The 17,500-nt window shown below is 37.6% G+C and overlaps 4 protein-coding genes and 1 long non-coding RNA gene across 5 annotated transcripts in view; 2 read left to right on the top strand and 3 right to left on the bottom strand.

The window, feature by feature from the left end:
* Nucleotides 1-352, bottom strand: part of LOC148734198 (uncharacterized) — an 820-nt gene extending 468 nt beyond the window's left edge. Inside the window, exon 1 of the long non-coding RNA XR_015998447.1 lies at nt 1-352. This exon is cut by the window's left edge and continues 380 nt beyond it. This is a non-coding gene — a long non-coding RNA (uncharacterized LOC148734198).
* LOC111342687 (uncharacterized) overlaps nt 1-3,359 on the bottom strand; it is an 8,209-nt gene extending 4,850 nt beyond the window's left edge. The window contains exons 1-3 of the mRNA XM_022949788.2: nt 3,217-3,359; nt 701-960; nt 359-512 (exon numbers count right to left, since the gene is read on the bottom strand). Coding sequence (XP_022805523.2) covers nt 359-512; nt 701-952 — 406 coding nt within the window. The 5' untranslated portion in view covers nt 953-960; nt 3,217-3,359. The remainder of the gene's footprint in view (nt 1-358; nt 513-700; nt 961-3,216) is intronic.
* Nucleotides 3,360-5,400: 2,041 nt separating this feature from the next.
* On the top strand, nt 5,401-13,906 carry LOC111342685 (SHC SH2 domain-binding protein 1). The gene is made up of 8 exons (XM_022949786.2): nt 5,401-5,861; nt 6,420-6,625; nt 8,232-8,380; nt 8,706-9,014; nt 10,106-10,273; nt 11,003-11,226; nt 12,454-12,582; nt 13,391-13,906. The coding sequence occupies exons 1-8, from the start codon at nt 5,496-5,498 to the stop codon at nt 13,598-13,600; spliced, it is 1,761 nt and encodes a 586-aa protein (XP_022805521.2). The 5' UTR covers nt 5,401-5,495; the 3' UTR covers nt 13,601-13,906.
* On the bottom strand, nt 13,812-16,132 carry LOC111342686 (dynactin subunit 6). Its single transcript, XM_022949787.2, has one exon. The coding sequence runs from the start codon at nt 16,130-16,132 to the stop codon at nt 15,566-15,568; it is 567 nt and encodes a 188-aa protein (XP_022805522.1). The 3' UTR covers nt 13,812-15,565.
* A 366-nt stretch (nt 16,133-16,498) lies between these two features.
* Nucleotides 16,499-17,500, top strand: part of LOC111342690 (serine/threonine-protein kinase Nek11) — a 16,126-nt gene continuing 15,124 nt past the window's right edge. Inside the window, exon 1 of the mRNA XM_088752176.1 lies at nt 16,499-16,653. Within this exon, the coding sequence (XP_088608302.1) occupies nt 16,499-16,653 (155 nt within the window). The remainder of the gene's footprint in view (nt 16,654-17,500) is intronic.

Genomic DNA, 17,500 nt, shown 5'->3' with positions numbered 1-17,500 from the left:
GAGAGCGATTCTAGCTTCTTGAGTGCTTAGCAAACCTCCCGCGTGCATCCATAACTCAATAGTGACGCTATGGTGTTTACCATTTGTTTTATAACATAACATTGATACATTGTAGCTAAAGAGTTCCCTTTTATTTAACAAATCTTACGTGACCAGAAAAAACGATCGCGCGCGGAAAAATAGTCTTTGCATTTGCTCACGTCAGCAGCGTACACCCATGGGCAAATGGGGGACGCTAAATTGACCAATCAGAGCGCGCGCTTTACTTTGGTTATGTTATAAAACTCGAAAGTGCACAGCTGAAAGCATGAACCAATTGTTAATTAACGCTACAATCATCAATAAACTGTTCACCAACTTTTCTTAGCTTCTCTCAAGAGATCTTCAAACTTTGTTCGGCTACACAGTCCCGTTCTTTTAGTGAAAATCAGTTGATTGAACATAAGAAGGCGAAGGTTTCTGGTAAGCGGTTTGCGGAAGCATTTGCTGTCCTCGAGGCATTTAGCCAAAGCCTGAAACGATAAATAAGGAATTATAAGTTGTGAAAGATCACGGACCTCATGATGTTTCAAGTCATTTAATTTTTAATGCACTACGTTGCCGTTCTTCGCTTCTCTTTCGCTGATGGCTGGATTCAACATGCATGGGGACAAGTCAAAGTTTGTTATAGTTGAAGTTTCCTGTTTAGCCTCTTACTCACCGCGTCAAGGGCACAAGATGGCGGGTCTTGGACGGAAATATTATAGCTAGACGGTAAATTGTCAAAGCCCAGTTTGTATTTCTCAAGACAACATTCAGTGATTTCCATGTCGTCGTCTTCTGTGCAATTTGTCCTGTGACGTAGTCTTGGGCACTGGTCCGGCTTTGATCTCCGCTTAGCGTTCGACAACGACGACAAAACACAGCAGGTTATTAACACGACAAGCAACAAGCCTACGAATCCTTTAGCCATGTCTGGGTCTAATAGAACAAAATAAAATATTTTACGTGTTCGTCAAGTATTTCCAGCTAATACAGCGGAGCTTGAATTTTCCTTAAATATGGAGACATGGTTTAACTATAATTTCCTTCAAAATTTCAAACATCAGCTAAATTCCAATCAAATAAAGGAAAATTAACACGAGAAGTGTCACTGCTTTATCTTTTAGAAAAAAATGAAAGAATGCGAGTAATTAAGGCATGAAAATGTGCTAAATTAAGTTAAGAGCATTAAAAAAAAGAAAAAAAATTAAAGTCGTCCTAACACCCATAGTATTTCTGGAAGAGATTCAAGCCGATACACAACAGGCCTGCTCGTGCAAATTTTGTTACCTTCCGTTTTCCATCATTTGTTAAGTACATTTTACATATCGCTACACAGTGACAAATGAAAATAAGCTCTTCGCTTTTAGATTTCAGGCATTTTAATTAAGCTCTTTGTAAGCAACAGCTTTAGCGACTTAAATATAAAAAACTGACTCTAACTGGACGGGTATAAAAAGAGAGATTTTAGCGGAATTTTAGTTGATGATCGTGAATCATGATTGGTGAACATCAGGGAAGAAATGTCTCAGATGAGGGCAGTCATTTCTTGTCTGCCTCGCTCTCAAGGTCATGTGGCATCCGGGCTTGGTTTCTCAGCAGAGTGTGGAAGAGTTTATCTGTCCCATCGTAAAATCTACGGCGAGGAATATTACCACACCTACCTTCATTGTTATTTATTTACCCCCTTTTAGTCTCGTGCCCAGACCTTTCACGGCCAAGCACCTACGTTTCAGTTAGAGTTACACAGCATGATCTGGGCACGAGACTGGCTCCTTCCTTGATCATTTCTTTATTAGAGCACAGTTCGTTAATCCTATCGCTATCCTATCGTTAATCCTATCCTATCACGGCCAAGCGCTTACGTTTCAGTTAGAGTTACACAGCATGATCTGGGCACGAGACTGGCTCCTTCCTTGATCATTTCTTTATTAGAGCACAGTTCGTTAATCCTATCGCTTATGTGAAACTTTTACGGTCCATTGAATCTAGATAAATGAGTCCAAAGGAAACATCTAAATACAACAGGAATCTTTATTCTTACTGGTTCAGGCAAATAAGCAGCAATAATAACAAGCGTGATGTTTTTTTAGGTCTTCATCTTAAATATTTAATTTATGGGAAAAAGACTTTGATGCTCCCTCATCTTGATACAGTTCTGACGTATCTATGACAACAGCATGAACTCTTATCATGGGCGCTTTCATATTTTGCCCTCCGCATTTTGTCACGTTTCAAACCGGTAGGAGTTGCTTCTCGCACATGATGTTTTGTTGGGTTGAATTTACTTCATCGACAGCTGGGAAAACTAAAAACGTCCGTTACGTGACCAGTGAGGACATGGTTGCTGCCACTTTTTGACAAACGTTTTGCGACTTTCATCGATAGCAGCTCATAATACAACAATTGTGTCATTGTGACGTCTTGACCTTTTTAAAAAGTAATTTTCCTTCTTGATTTACATTTAAATTTCTGAACGCAAAGTAAATATTAACTTTGAAGAAGAAGATGCATTGGAAATACCACCAAATACCACATTTTCGTGGATCATTTTTTATTAGCTTCATGTGTGTTACCTCGCATAAAATTGAGGAAAAAAATGGAATTTATCATTGACTGTTTATTTAATCAACTGAGTTGCAGAATTTTCGTCAAAAATTTGAATGCATAATGCTTTACATAGTTCAAATTCGCAAGTGTAATGCAAAACTTATCTTGAACATGGTAACTGCTCAGCCACCGATCAATCATTCACAATTTTTCATGCTTAGGTATAACCCGAGAATGTATTCAGTTACTGGAATTTCCAATCGACTTTTTTTAAAGTGTGTTTCACAGATGAGCTGCTCGCTGCTTTGATATGCAAGCGTAGAGACACAAAATTAAAAGATCAACCTTTGACGACTAACCGTGTTACGTGTCAGTGACAATTAATCGGCAAATAACTAGTTTCCATCGCTTAATAAAGGACCTTTTCAATTTTACTTTCAGTACTTGCAAGCACCAGCATGAAGGCTAGCATTAGCATGAAGACTGCGGAAAAACTATTGTAATATCTTAGCGCAATATACCAAGGTTATCAATCATCTTTGAATGAACAGTCTGATGACTGCACTGGTGTGATACCAGAAATTATATTGGCAAAACTTACAGAATACATGTATTTTTCCAAATCTACCGCTTACTTAATCTTACCTTCAGTTTGCCTGCCTTATCTCGTTAATGATCTCAATAAACGAATTAATGTGTTAATTCTTTTTATATAGAAGAACACTGATCAAAAGCTATCCTCCTGTTCAACTGTTTTCCTTTCAATAAAAACCGTTTTGAGAGGAATATTGAGAGAGAATTTAATTTGAACAGTGGCAAGGTATATGAGCATTAGATTTAGAACCTTGCTCTGGAATAAAAATGGATCCGTAAATATTATAATTATCATGAAGTTTACTTAAACATATTCTTTGGTTTAGATTCAAGGAGGGAACCTTATGCACCCTTATAAAAGAGCTGTCACATTTCATCACAGATAATCAGTGGAGATGGCGGCAGTACATGTGATGATTAACATCTTAATTCTCCTAAGGACCATTATCCTTCTTACTTGTCAATCAAGGCACGGCCCTGATTGCATTTTCTTCAGTAAACAAAGAAGTGATGCGAGTCTTCTTAATGCATCGACGTCTTAGGGTAAAAAAAAAAAAAAATGCAATTTTAATTACAACGTGAATTTATTTATTTATTTATCTTTTTTTTGTTTTTGCTACAGGAAAAATTGACTCAACCGCAAAAACAAAAAGACAAAGAATAAAAAAATCTACCCACGATTCGTAAAGCGGAAAAAATAAACACCCTCGGGCATTATTCGCTTCTTGTTTAATATTTTAATTTTACCGTTTCACTATAGATAACACTGGAATCCAGCCAGAAAGTGGCAATATCACGCACACATCATGCAAAATATTAATCTGAAATCGTCGACTTATTTATGTCAGTAGAAAGGCGCTTTAAAATGACTGTAAACCGCGTAAATGCGCATTTTCGTCCAGTTGTGTTATTTCAGGAGTCCATTTAATGTCCAAATATTTGTTAAGCCAATTTTTGGAATTCTAATCAGTTGTTACTTTATAGATTGCAAATCGTTCCTTTCTGCAGAACTTTGAGTAAACAAATAAATTTTCAAACCTCGACCCTTGTTTCCTCGAATAAGCGTCTAAAAGAAGGAGAGGGTTATTATTCTCCTGTAGCGAGATATTATAATCTCTTACCTGTACTGATTTCGCTGTAATGGAAACTGAAAAAATTGTGGAAAAAAGGGCAATAGAAACAGGCTTTACTTGTATCCCTACTATCTAAGAAAGCGAGGGAGGCGAGGGGCGCTTGTTGAAACTATGGCCTTGGACTCATCGACTTATGACCCTCTGTGTTGAGTACCGATTGTAAGTGGGACAGAAATATTTCTTGACAGTCTCTTTCAGATTTAACGAGTTGCAAGGTAAGATACTCTTTAGGAAGCATAAGAGGGAATGCACATCGTGTTTTTAATGGAAACCCGCTAAAATTGAGGTGGCTATGTAAAGTAACTACTCTATGTAAACTGATTCTTTGAAATAAGAAATTTTCGGCAAAATATGCAACAAGATGGCTGTGGTTATGACTTTTTCATAAAAATTGGCTTAAGGCAAAGACCATCTTCAATGACTTCCTTCGACAATGTCGATGAACGCTTAACTGAATTCATCGGCCAAATTCTTTGAAATATTATCGACAAACTGTTTTGAAACCATTTATATCAAATGACCCCTTTTTCGGACAAAATGTTTGCGACATTTTTTGGCACTTTAATCGTCTGAAATTGATTCCCACTTTTTGAAAACTATTTGAAGATAGGTGTAATCAGGGTAATGGGCTCCTGGTGTCATCAGATAACCATGCAAATCATTAAAAAAAAAATTAGGTGATATCAAAGAACGATATTCCATATACAAGGCTAAAAGATTAGGAAAAAAATTATTAAAATGTTTAAACCAAACGTTTTCAACTGTTTGCCATCATCAGGGTTATTAAGCGAACATTATGGACATCAAAGAATGCAATTTATTTGAACAAGCCAGATCTTATGTACACTGGTAGCATTTTCGTTTGCGGTCTTCGGTCGCGGTTAGAATTCGAGGCGTTGCAGCAAGAGTTTTGATTTCTAAGTAACAGCACCGATGATAAACACATTTCTCTTTTTTAACTCAGTCTTTGACTCAACGTCTTCTTTTATTTCAGGATAGTCAATGTTACTCTCGCTTTCTCTTTGGGAGAGAAAGGCAACGCAACGCAACGCAACGCAACCTCGTTCCCAGGGCCTTGTCCCTTAGCTGGGGGTGGGCCTTTTGCCGCCCCACCCCCAGCTCCACCCCCAAAGGGAAAATGCCCTGGGAACGAGGTTGAACGGAACGCATCCAGACTTTTGTTGTTGTGTATGTGTAATGAAGTATGTTGTAGTATGCCGTGATATGCTACGGTCAGTTAAGGCACTGGGTCTGAGAGGCCGTTTTGGCTCCACAGCTCCACAATGCACAGCTAACACATCTTCCCCGCCAAATTTAAATAATAATTTAAGCACAATGTCGAGTACTAAATTACCGATGATATTTCAGACTGCAGATTTGTCCTTTGAAACTCGTGTAGCAGCTTATCAAAATGATATTTTAGGCTTGTGTAAACCGCGCGAAGTTCCCGACAGAATCGGTAAATACATTGGTCGAAATGTCGAGGCGAGTGGCTGGCAGGCAGTTTGGAGAAGTACTCCCAAATCCAGCGGACAACCGCATCCTTTTGACGTTGTAGTAGAGGCAAGCAGTTTTTATGTTTTCGTTATCAGAATGCTCAAAATGAAACTAGATAGTGTTCAATCTAACTTTGTGCTTCTTTTCTAAACGCAGTCTTCGACTGTAGATTGTGTGAATTGTGTATTCCATTCAAATGAAAAACATTGTCGAATTACTTGATTTATTTTCCTGTTTGGAAAATTACTCTTAACGTTACAGACAGAACCGTACTCAGTCATGCATATTCAGTAAAGGATACTTAGTATGGGCTTCCAGAAAACCCTTGAAAGTTTGAAAGTTTGCAATTTTGTTTTCCATCAGTAATTTTTTTTGTTAGTATTTACGTCTTTTTTTATTTCGTTAGCATTACCAATTCGTAAGTATTCATTCAAACTTCTTCTTAATTGTCTTTAATATATGGAAGTCTCTTAATGATTTCATAACATTGTTCCTCAACTTTTTTTGTATGATTGAAAAAGTCACATGAAACACTGCCACACCAGCCCGGGGGAAGGGGGGGGGGGGGTTGGTGGAATCTACCTTACATGGTGTGATCTGATATAGTCTATATGTGACTGACAGGTGTCAAATGTCAATGCAAGTGACATGATGGCAGAAGTCAGTATATGTAAGCCAGTGGTCACAGACTGCCTCAATGATTTAGATATTGAAAAAGTCAATGCATACCTTTGCTGTCATGGCAATCATGTTCCTCTTACTGAGCTGTGCCCTGTTTATGATGAATCTGGACAGCGTGATGAAACCGCATTGGCCATTGAGCATGTCAGGTACGTATGTGTTGTGAGTGTGATGTGTTCTATTGCTGTATGGTAATGATGTTTTTCAATGAGATCTCCAAATATCCATTGCTAGCCTAAAATTAAAGGCTGTGCCAAATTTGGTTTAAACCCCTTTTTGGTAATTTACCACATTGGTCTGAGAGATATTTCACAGCCAGTGTGTGTTGTTTGAAGGAGTCACATCGGACAGCTTTGATCTGCCTTTCGGGGTTCCACAGGGCAATTGCCTTGGCCCACTATTGTTTGTAGTCTATGCCTCCAAGCTCCTTAAGATTGTGCAAGCCCACCTGCCAGATGCACACTGTTTCTTTGACGACATGCAACTTTACTTGTAGTTTAATCCCAATTGTCGTGCAGAGCAAGCAAAGGCATTGGATGCCATGGAGAGGTGCATTAGTGACATACGAAATTGGATGTACCAGGACAAGTTAAAAATAAATGATGATAAGACAGAATTCCTTATTATTGGATCGAGACGGCAGTTGCTTAAGATTAATTACTGTTCAGTTTGTGTTTGCACAGTGGATATAAAGCCCATTTCTTAAGTGCGCAATCTCGGTGCCTGGTTTGACTTACATTTTTCTATGTCAACACATATAACTAAGTCTTGTAGTACAGCATTTTTCTGGCTACATAATATCAAGAGAATAAGCCAATATTGGCCTCTAGAGAGAGAAATTAGAAATGGTGTTGCATGCTTTTGTTACTAGCAGAATAGATTACTGTAATGGACTCCTCTATGGACTACCGGACTGTGAAATCACCAAATTGTTAAGAGTACAGAACACAGCAGCTAGGCTGCTCGCGTTAAGTAGAAAGTACAATCATATTACACCCATTTTACTTAATTTGCATTGGCTATCCGTAAGATACAGAATTCATTTTAAACTCTCATTGCTCACTTTTAAAGTTCTTCATGGAATGGCACCAGCCTACTTAACGGACTTAATTAATGTAAAAAAGAACACATGCTATTCCTTGCCTTCCAACGATGGTGTTTGGTTAGAGTAACCCTCAGGAAAAATGAAGAAAACATTTGGTGACAGGTCCTTTAGTTGACTGGCCACACCCACACTATGGAATGCTCTTCCAGCCAGCTTGCGCAGTGTGAATTGTATTGCAAGTTTTAAAACTCAACTCATTTATTCAAACTAGCTTTAATATTGTTAAGATAAATTATATCATGTACATGTTTTAAATATAGTGTTATGTTTACATTTTTCTTTTCTTTATACATATATATAACTGCAGACAGTACTGTTTCGTATATTCTATATGTATATATCTAATGTACGTTTTAATTCCTAGGTTTTTGATAAGTGTAATGCACTTTTGATCATTACATGTTAAAAAGCACACTATGAATTAATAAATTATTATTATTAATTATTGAATTATTATATCTGCCTCTATTAGGAATAAGATGTTGTTCAAATTTTAAACATTGAGTATTAATTTTGAGGCTGTTTTTCTGTTTCACGGAACTGCTCTTGGCCTATACTTTTATTGTTTTTATCAAGTTTCTTAGAATTCCAGAAACTTTGATTAACATTCACACTGACAAGGCATTGCTAATAGTCTGGTTATTGTCAAGGTTTTTCTATGAGAACATTTGGAGAGAGTGGGATGAAGATGATGATGGAGAGTATTGTTACGCTGGCCGACATTTAGACACAAGAATTCAACTGTACTATGATATAGAAGAAGGAAACCTTTCCAGAGATCTTGTCAACAACTATAGAGGTAGGCCATTAAACCTTGAAAGAGACCATTCTGCTTTACCAGGCAAATGCCAGTCAAAAATCCAGCCAGCAATCACCGCTCTTTCATCCAGGGAATTTTGCCAGCAGCCAGCACTTTGTGACAATCCAGGTTATGAGTGTCTAGTATAATAGCTTATGCATGGATTGTATTAGTAAAACTGGTGTCTGGCAATTAATTTCTTTGCTTTTCAATGAAAGAAGTACAAATACCAAATGAATTTCAGCCGTTTGATTCATCAAACCACAAAGATATCATGGTAGATAAGTACAGCTGTAGGCCTTGATTTCTGTTTTTCTCTGAACAGATAGTTATAACCAATACAGAGAGAAGTTAGCAGAACTGAAACAGCTTCAGGAAAAAATCGCAGTCAGTGATCTTGAAGAGGAGCTTGATGAAATGGATGTGCTCAAATGTGCACAGATGTCAGAAGTGTGTGAGTCACTGGTTCATTCACTGCAGATCATAGAGAACCCACAAATGAGGTACCTCTTGGCTTCTGTGTCCCCTAAACTGGCGCAGCAAGGTCCCAGAGGTAACCGACCGAGAGGAGATGATCCTGTTACTTATATAGTGGCACCAAAGTTACGGGCTGGCATGGTCAAGTTCTATGAAGGTAGTCAAATCTTAAAAGAACACATGTTATTGAAACTGTTTGAAAAGGAAAATTTCATGTGATCTGTAAGTTAGACTGTTAATAGTGAAGAAGGGTATAAGTTTCTAAAGAAACTGTGGTGCTGTGTCCCAAGGGGTCTTTATGAAGATAATCAAGTTTTATCAACTGACTTGATAAATAAATGTTGATTGACCATTGTAAAGAGTTCCAAACTGACGTTTTAAGCATTAGCCCTTCATCAGTGTGAAACAGTGATGCATTGGCAAAGTCAGGAGTACTTTTTTGAAAACACAATGAAAGTTTCTTACAATCACATTGAAAATAATGTATAGATTTAGCCAAGCCTAAAAGTGGAGCTTGCATTTTTTTTTTCCTGCATGCCTCGTCAACAAAACTTAAGCCCCTGCAATGGATAAAGTGTGTGTTAATATTAATGGCTTTTTGTGTTGTGCTCAAGTGCCCGCTGGACAAGAGTAAAGCAATGGCATTGGTGTGCTCACGGTACAGTTGACTGTGCATGCTAAAAATAACACCTTGTACAGATGCCCGTACGGTCATAAGTCCAAATTTTTTTAGCTCGATGGGTTACTACTACTATTTTGTATAACTATGGTACCATTGCAAGGATAAGCCTACAGGGCTCTTGGCTGCGCATGCTTAATGTACCATCTGCTAAATTCATCTTGAACCCAGAGTCTCCTCAGCTATGTACAAGTGTAGTGCACACATTTCTCAAACACCCACTGGACAAGACTACTGCCGTGGCGTTGGCGTGCCTGCAGTACAGTTGACAGCGCATGGTAAAAGTAGCACCTTGCACAGGCACCTGTATGGTCATAAGTCCAAATTTTCTTGGCTTGTTGGGTTACTACTACTATTTTGTATAATTATGGGGCTATGCTGCACGCACTGCAAGTGCTGCAAGCTCCACTACTATGTAAAATGTGATTTTGGAAACTGGTATTGTTTATTATCACAACACTTAGATTACCTTAATGACAATACTCACATAAAATACTTGCAAAGAGACACTTGTTAAATGTGAAGTTTGATGAGCTTGTGACATTTTTCTTTTGGAAACTGTCCAACAGATAACACAGTAGTGGAGCATTATTCATGCTTGGGAAAGGCTCTGAAGAGCTATTATCATGGGGATATGATTGTGGTTTATCCTGGAAAATACAAACTTGAGGGCAGGGCACATCAACTTGCAGATTCTGTTCATATCACAGGAATAGGAAATCCTTCTGAAATTGTCGGTAGGTGACTAATCTAACAGAAAAAACAAAATTCACACATAGGTGTGGACTGGATGTTAGATGATATTTAGGGCCTTCTGTGTTTTTAGTTGCAGAAGTTAGTGTTACAAGCAAACTGTGCAAAAGGTTTTGTGAACTTCTAATCAAAATGTCAAGCTATTTTAAGCGCTGAGTTTCAGCCTTCACATAGCTTTAATGTGGTGCATTTTCAGATAAAAAAATGATGAAGCCTCTATGGAACTGATATCAATGTTGCTATTTTCATCATTTTCGGACAAGACACCCTACCCTCAAAGAGCCTCTCCACTCCCAGAATTATCAATAGATTCCAAATGACTCTCAGTGTGAAGTTGTGGGGGGGGGGGGGGAATTGGGTCATTGGGTCATTGGGGCTTATAACACACAGAAAGGTTGACCTGGTTATTTACCCAAGGTCTGACCCAACACAGTCTTATGCAATCAGTGGTCCTTAGGCTTTCAAAAGAAGAGGGTTGAATTTGTCTAACAATTGTCCTTCCACTACTATCTTTCAGCCCTCTTGACACTGTTCCCGAAACACAAATGTTCAGATAAAATGTTCAGTTAAATTGAGAATTGTCTAGGATGTGGTTTTGTTAAACAACTTACAGCTAAAATTGTTGTTCAGTTAATCCAAGACCTCGATGTTTGTATCTGTCAGTATAACAACATGAAATAATGAAACATCTAACCAGTCGTTTTGAATGAAAGTGTTCTGTAGTGATAATGAAGAATACACATTGGAGTGCTGTGCAACTAATATCAGCATCAAGAATATCACCTTTGAACAAGAAGGAAGTGAAAATGAAGGAATTGTGTTGGTAAAGAATGGCCGGGTTACATTTGATGATTGTCATATGAGGTGTGAAACAAATGGTGTCAGTGTGGAAAATGGAGAGTTGGTCATGAGGCAATGCAATGTTCATGGTGCAAAGGTTAGCTAGAACCAATTGCTTATCATTAGTTACCCATCATTGAATGCCATATTTTGTTTCCCTGAAAGTTTTCACATTTTACTTTTGAATGAGAACTCATTTCCATTCACATGTTATTGTACATGATGATCACTTTTGAACAAGGAGGAGTAATATTTTTTAAGGATGAAATTGTCAGTAACACTTTGGTCACAGGCAAGTAGAGCTTAGGCTGCTACTCAGTAGATAACATTTAGTGTAAAATAAATGAATAAAGGCTGATAGTTTCCAACGAAACTGTTTGGGGCTGCGTCGGTGGGGGTAATGAAATAATTTGGATATATCAACAAAGTTGAAATGGTAAATTGGCCACCGCAACAATTACAAAAGCTTACGTTTCGAGCGTTAGCCCTTCGTCGGATCAACAAACGCTTTTCATTCCACTAATTTATTGTTTTTCTCATTGCCATGTTCCCACCAATAACGTAGCTCCATTTTCTGCCTTTAACAGCACACACAACCCACAATTCCTCTATTCACTCTGACGAAGGGCTAACGCTTGAAACATCAGCTTTTGTAATCGTTACGGTGGCCAATTTACCATTTCAACTTTGTTGATATATCCAAATTATATATAGTGTAATATAATTTTGTTGTAGTTTGTATGTGAAGGATATGTTTTCAGTTTTTGCTTACATGTTTAATTAGGACTTAACATCATTGGCTTGTCCGGGTGTTAACACATTTAACTTGGGTAGGATGAAGGTGGTAAAGATCTGTGGGTGTGTTGCAAACTAAGTTTCATCTGATCTGTTACAGTCCCACCAGGTCAAGTTTTGGCTCAATTTTTGCCACTCTTAAGAATTCAGTCATAATTTCATATTGAGTTCTTTTACTGAACAGGCTGCCTCTGGAGTAATTAAGCCTAAGTTAGCATCCCTTCCCATCTGAAGTTTCTTGCTCAAAATTTGAAAAATACTAATATACAATTCAGTTGTTTACTCACCAGGCAGTGACTTATTTGTTAAAAATTTACCAACAAGGTCAAAGTATTTATGAATTGGATATCCTTTTCCATGCAAATATCTATTCAGTGGAATTGTGAGGACATTTTTTAAACCTGATGGAATCATCCAGTTACTACATCCTTGGGCCATAATTGATATGTTACATTTGTGAGATACAATCATATTGATTACAAGATCTATGATATATCTAATTTATCAATGCCTTGCTTTTTTTCTTAAGTCTGCAGCAATTATTGTTTCCTCTGGTGCAAAACTTGATTTACAAGAGAGCAAACTGTTTGATAATGGAGAATTTGGTCAGGATTTGGATGTGACTACAGAACTTACCACTGGGGCCATTGTCTTGGAGGTTTGTACAATAACTCTGTTTATTAAGTTAAATTCCTCTGCTAAAACTGCAAATTGCAACATGAATGCACAGAGCTCACATTAATTATACAAGAATTCACTCCTTCAGGGCTCAACACTGAGTTTCCAACTTACTAACCAAGGGGCTAGTGACACGTCAGATGTTGCAACAATTCCAGTTTGTTCACTAGCCAAAATGGCTGATAGAAATTGAATCCATGAGCTAAAACTGAATTTCTTCTAGTCTGTGGCTAGTTGGCTACCATTAGTGTTAGGGCCCTGCCTTCACTTCTTAATGTTCCCGGCATATAGGGATTTAATGAAACAACATTTTTAGTAATAGGTCTGTTCACTGTAAATTTTTATTACAATCAAATTTTGCAAATCCCAGAATTCCATAAGTGGCTGCAGATGGTGTACTGTGCAGCTGTGCTTGTAAAGGAGCCATAAGGCAAAGCCCTAGGGCGCAAGCCTGCTTGCAGGCTGAAGAGATGGTGGTAAGAAGTCTTAATTTGTGCATTGGACTTTGCTGAAAAGGAGGGACTGCTTATAGTCTAGATTATTGGCAAATTGACATGGAACTTGACAAAATGCTGGGGTGGTTACTGGCAATGGATTTGCACTCATCCTGTTGTACTAATACTCCTGTCAGCTTTATTCTTCATTATCCGAGATAAGCCTTTAGGATTATACCTGTAAGTTTCATTTCTAGAACTGTCTGTATGATAATAACAGGAAATGTAACCTGGGACAGAATATTTACTTGTAAGTTCAACATTTAAGTACCTCATACTTGTATTAATTTTCAGGCCCTATCAGCTACCAAGAACACTAGTGTCATTCTGTCTGATAATTACATCTCTAACAATCATTGCTATGGTATTTGTGTCAAGAAGGATCAAGAAATTTTCACTGCCAGCTGTGACCCCGAGCATGGCATCAAATTGGAAATGACAAACAATGTGTTTGAGGGAAACATACATGGCGACATTGGTCATTTCCTGGTAAACAAAGACTAATCTCACAATTCAAAAGTCAGGAGATGTGTAACTATTTAGCTAAAATGCAAGGTCTCTTGATTGCTTAAGGAAAAACTTTGATGGAACACAAGGTTTGTTTGGTGGCATGAAATGAAATTCACCGAGAAAGTCACTTGAATATAAGTGGATTATCAATAAATAAATAAATTGATAGTATAATGCACAAAATAAATGTTGGGAAGAATTAGAATAAGATTTAAAATGTCAATTTAATTTCTTTCAAGTCGAGTCAACACCAGATTATTAATTTATAGAAATACCATGAGATAAATGGATTTCAATTTACTCTTCAAAGACTGTGTTGCTGTCTCATAGTTTGTATTTAAGAAATTAAAATATACATAAAATGCAATAAAAAGCACGAAACAAGACATGTCTTAATGTTTCCTGAAAGTTAATCACTTAAACACGAAGGCCTGCTATAAAAGGAGCCTTAAGTCCCACTGGACCATTTGTCAATCAACTGTCGTGTGTAGAACTCTTAGAGTCAAGTCAGCTTGAGCTACAGCTACTCCAAAGCAGTGAGCAGTAGGCACATTCCTTAAAATTGTTTTATGTCTTCATCACAATACAAGAATTTTTGAGATTAGTATTTCCTTTCTCCAATGGAAACCTCATGCCACCATGCTGGTGGAAGTAAACAATAGATATCTCATTAGCTCCTTTTGTTCCTTTACCAGCATTTGAATTTGACCTGCACACGTCAACGGTGAGTGACAAATGAGCCTGGGTCTTCTCAGGGAAGACTTCTTTATATGGCGCGCCTTCGTGTTTAAGTAATGTTTGTGTCAGGAGGGGGGGTGGGGTATGGAATTTAACAACATAGTTTCAATTCCTCTACAATGAAGTGGATTTGGCTAAAAGCCAAATAAATTTGTTCATCAAGGACTAAAATTGATTAATTGGATATCTTGTAAGAATGTAGCCTATATCTAGATTTTTAGTAACAAAGGAGGCATATTTCCAGCTTGTTCCATGCAAGCTGCAAGGAAAGCCTAGAAGAGTGACAAGATAACTTTAAGCTACATTCTGTGACAAAATAAGTTAACACATAGCATCCACATGATCACTATTAAGTTTAATTAATTTAGTTAAGAAGAAAATTGACCCTCGATTAGTATCTGCTATTTGTGGGTTAAAGGAATATTTCGTGTATACATAATTACATACACTTACATACTGTGATAGGAACAAAAAAAGGAATGTAGCTTTATCCCGGTGGGATGAGGAGACAAAGTTCAATTTAATCATCAATTGTCTATCATTCATCCCTGATTTTAGCTCTAAGAAAATTTGGTAGTAAATTAAACAATATGTCAATTTTTAAAATTTTTTTTTCATTCTCTCTTTTCTTACTTCTATTTTGAAATTATCTTTGGCTAACTCCAGGAAGTGAGATACTTAAACAGGGAACCAATCTAAGTTACCTCACACAACCAGAAGTTTAGAGACCTACAGAGGAGACTGGGAGATTTGCTCTTTATCCAAAAGCAAACATGCATGGGTGATAGAAAGTTTGGGAAAAATTTAGGTTTAAGACACTTTGCAACAACATTAACTAACACCTGTGTTTAATTCCTTAACTTTAAATGTACGATACTTGTATATATGTATATACCCCTTCGACTTTGTATAACTAACTGGCAAATAATAAGGTTTCAAACAGGCTTTGAACCATTTGTTCTTTCTCTCAACTGTCTTGTGAAATACATCAAACAATTTCAAGAACTGACTCCAATTGTTGCCCCAGTTTAGATTCCAAATGACCAGTGCTTTTTAAAGCGTTCTCTCGGGTTCATTCCAACTTCAACAACAATGAGAGAGCACATCTGTGTTCTCCTTGGGCAAGGAATACAAGATAAATCCTTACTTTTCGTCAAGGATTAAGAACTAAAAGTAATAAATAAATTATGACCAGTTAGAAAAAAGGACTGAGTTTTTTGGTTATGATCGACTAGATTTCTTTAGATGATGATAATTTGGTAAGATCTTTGTAAGAAAATCTAATTGCAGTGTTTGTGGCACAGGCCTCTCTCCTTGTACTCTCCTACTACAACATTGTCCATAAATCACTGTATTTTCTGGCAGCGTTTCCTGAGAAGTAACTTCACATTTGGCTCCTATAACACACCCATGAGAAACACTTGTGAATCGGCCGACCTTACTCTTAGCTTCAAGGATGTTGTTATCGCCCACATTTACGGCTTCACACTGGCTACCGACCTCAAACACGTTATGATTTCCAATTTTCAAGACAATTTTCCCGCCAGATTGTCCATCGTCGTCAAGATAAGACGAGTTTAGTATTGTAGCTTGTTCTTCAATGAGGTTGTTGTCTCCGATGATTATCGGCCCAGCTTCTGCTATTATACGAGCCTTTGGGTGGATGACCGTTCGGGAACCAATCGTAACCTCACCTTTTATTTCAGCCTCTTGGCAAACGACTGATCCAGAGCCAATTTTCAATTTGCGAGGGGTTTGCGAAGACGAATGTTTGGACATGATTTTCATCAAAACAGTTACTCCTCAGCACAATCAATCAATGTCGTTCTTCTTCCCACAATTCACTCCTCACTTATGGCAATAGCCGCTGAACAATAACTTTCTTGCGGGTTTCACACATTAGCGTTCGTTTCCAACTTTTGCCCAGGTTTTGGAAGATGTGTGGAAAGAAAAATCAAAGTAATTTAACGTGAAGACTTATTTTTAGCTGTGAGATACGTAGAGTGGCTGTAAATCTTTCTTGAAGCAGTCAACAGAGAGGTCAAAAGAAGCCTATTTTCATCTACGCGCTCTGGAACCACTGTGGCGTGACAGATGATTCATTGTACGTTTGCCCACAGATTAGGGATTTCTTGATGGGGATCGGAATTTGCCATGCCACTGCCAAAGAAAATTCCACTAGGTGGAAAATCCAAAAGTAAAGATGAAGGTCGTGTTTTTGCAAACCGTTATCGCGTAGAGAAGCGCCTTGGAAGCGGCAGCTTTGGAACTGTTTATCTCGTGGAGGACGTGAGGGCTACGGGAGAATGGTAAATGTGTGTAGTGTTAACTAGTTTTGTCAACAACTGGGTGTTTGGAATCAAAATTATCTTCGTTTGTCAGTTAACTCTTCCACACATCTGGTGAGAAAGAAGGAGTAACATACAGTCACTTCCATAGCGTAGTAGGTGGAAAAAAAAAACTGTTCGAAAAGTATGCAACAGGCGGACTTATCTGAGCGGTAAAACTTCCACCGGCTGCTGCAGGGTTATCCTTTGTGTGATATTAATTTTTTTGTTTACAGAACCTTTATTGACCAATATCATTCTATGATTTTGGTGGTTCTTGTTTGTGGAATGCCGATACCATTGTTCCCCTATTTAAGCGTAAAAGTGGGAAAGAGCAAAATGTTCAGTTCCTATAGAAACTATAACCGTGTGTGTAGATGTTTAACGCAAGTGAGCACTTTATTGATTTGGGAAGAAGTCGCTGCAACAAATGTTTTAGAAGGTGACCTCTTGAACTCAATCAATCAATCAATCAATAATCGTTATTTGTACACGATAAGTATTTAAAGCGACACTTCACTTGTGGGGTCGTGTCTAAATAATTAAGTAAGATAACTAATGAATTCGAATAAGTAAAGATTTGGTAAAACATTTGACAATGAAAAACTGCGATAAAATATTATAAAGCATGACACGACGTTTCGACGTTTCCAGAACGTCATTATCAAGTAAACTAAAATAATAAAATCGAGCATATATATAATGAAGCGGTGAATAAATTACAAAACGTTAAAAGTTAAACAAAGAGTTTAGCCCTAATGGAATCGCTCTGGGTGTTTAAATTGGGCCTTATTGTTCTTATTTACAACATTTCATAAACAAGACAATC

The sequence above is a fragment of the Stylophora pistillata genome, chromosome 3, assembly GCF_964205215.1.
Source record: "Stylophora pistillata chromosome 3, jaStyPist1.2, whole genome shotgun sequence".
Classification (NCBI taxonomy): domain Eukaryota; kingdom Metazoa; phylum Cnidaria; class Anthozoa; order Scleractinia; family Pocilloporidae; genus Stylophora; species Stylophora pistillata.
Note: the sequence above shows the minus strand (reverse complement) of the source record. Positions and strands in the feature narration are given on the sequence as shown.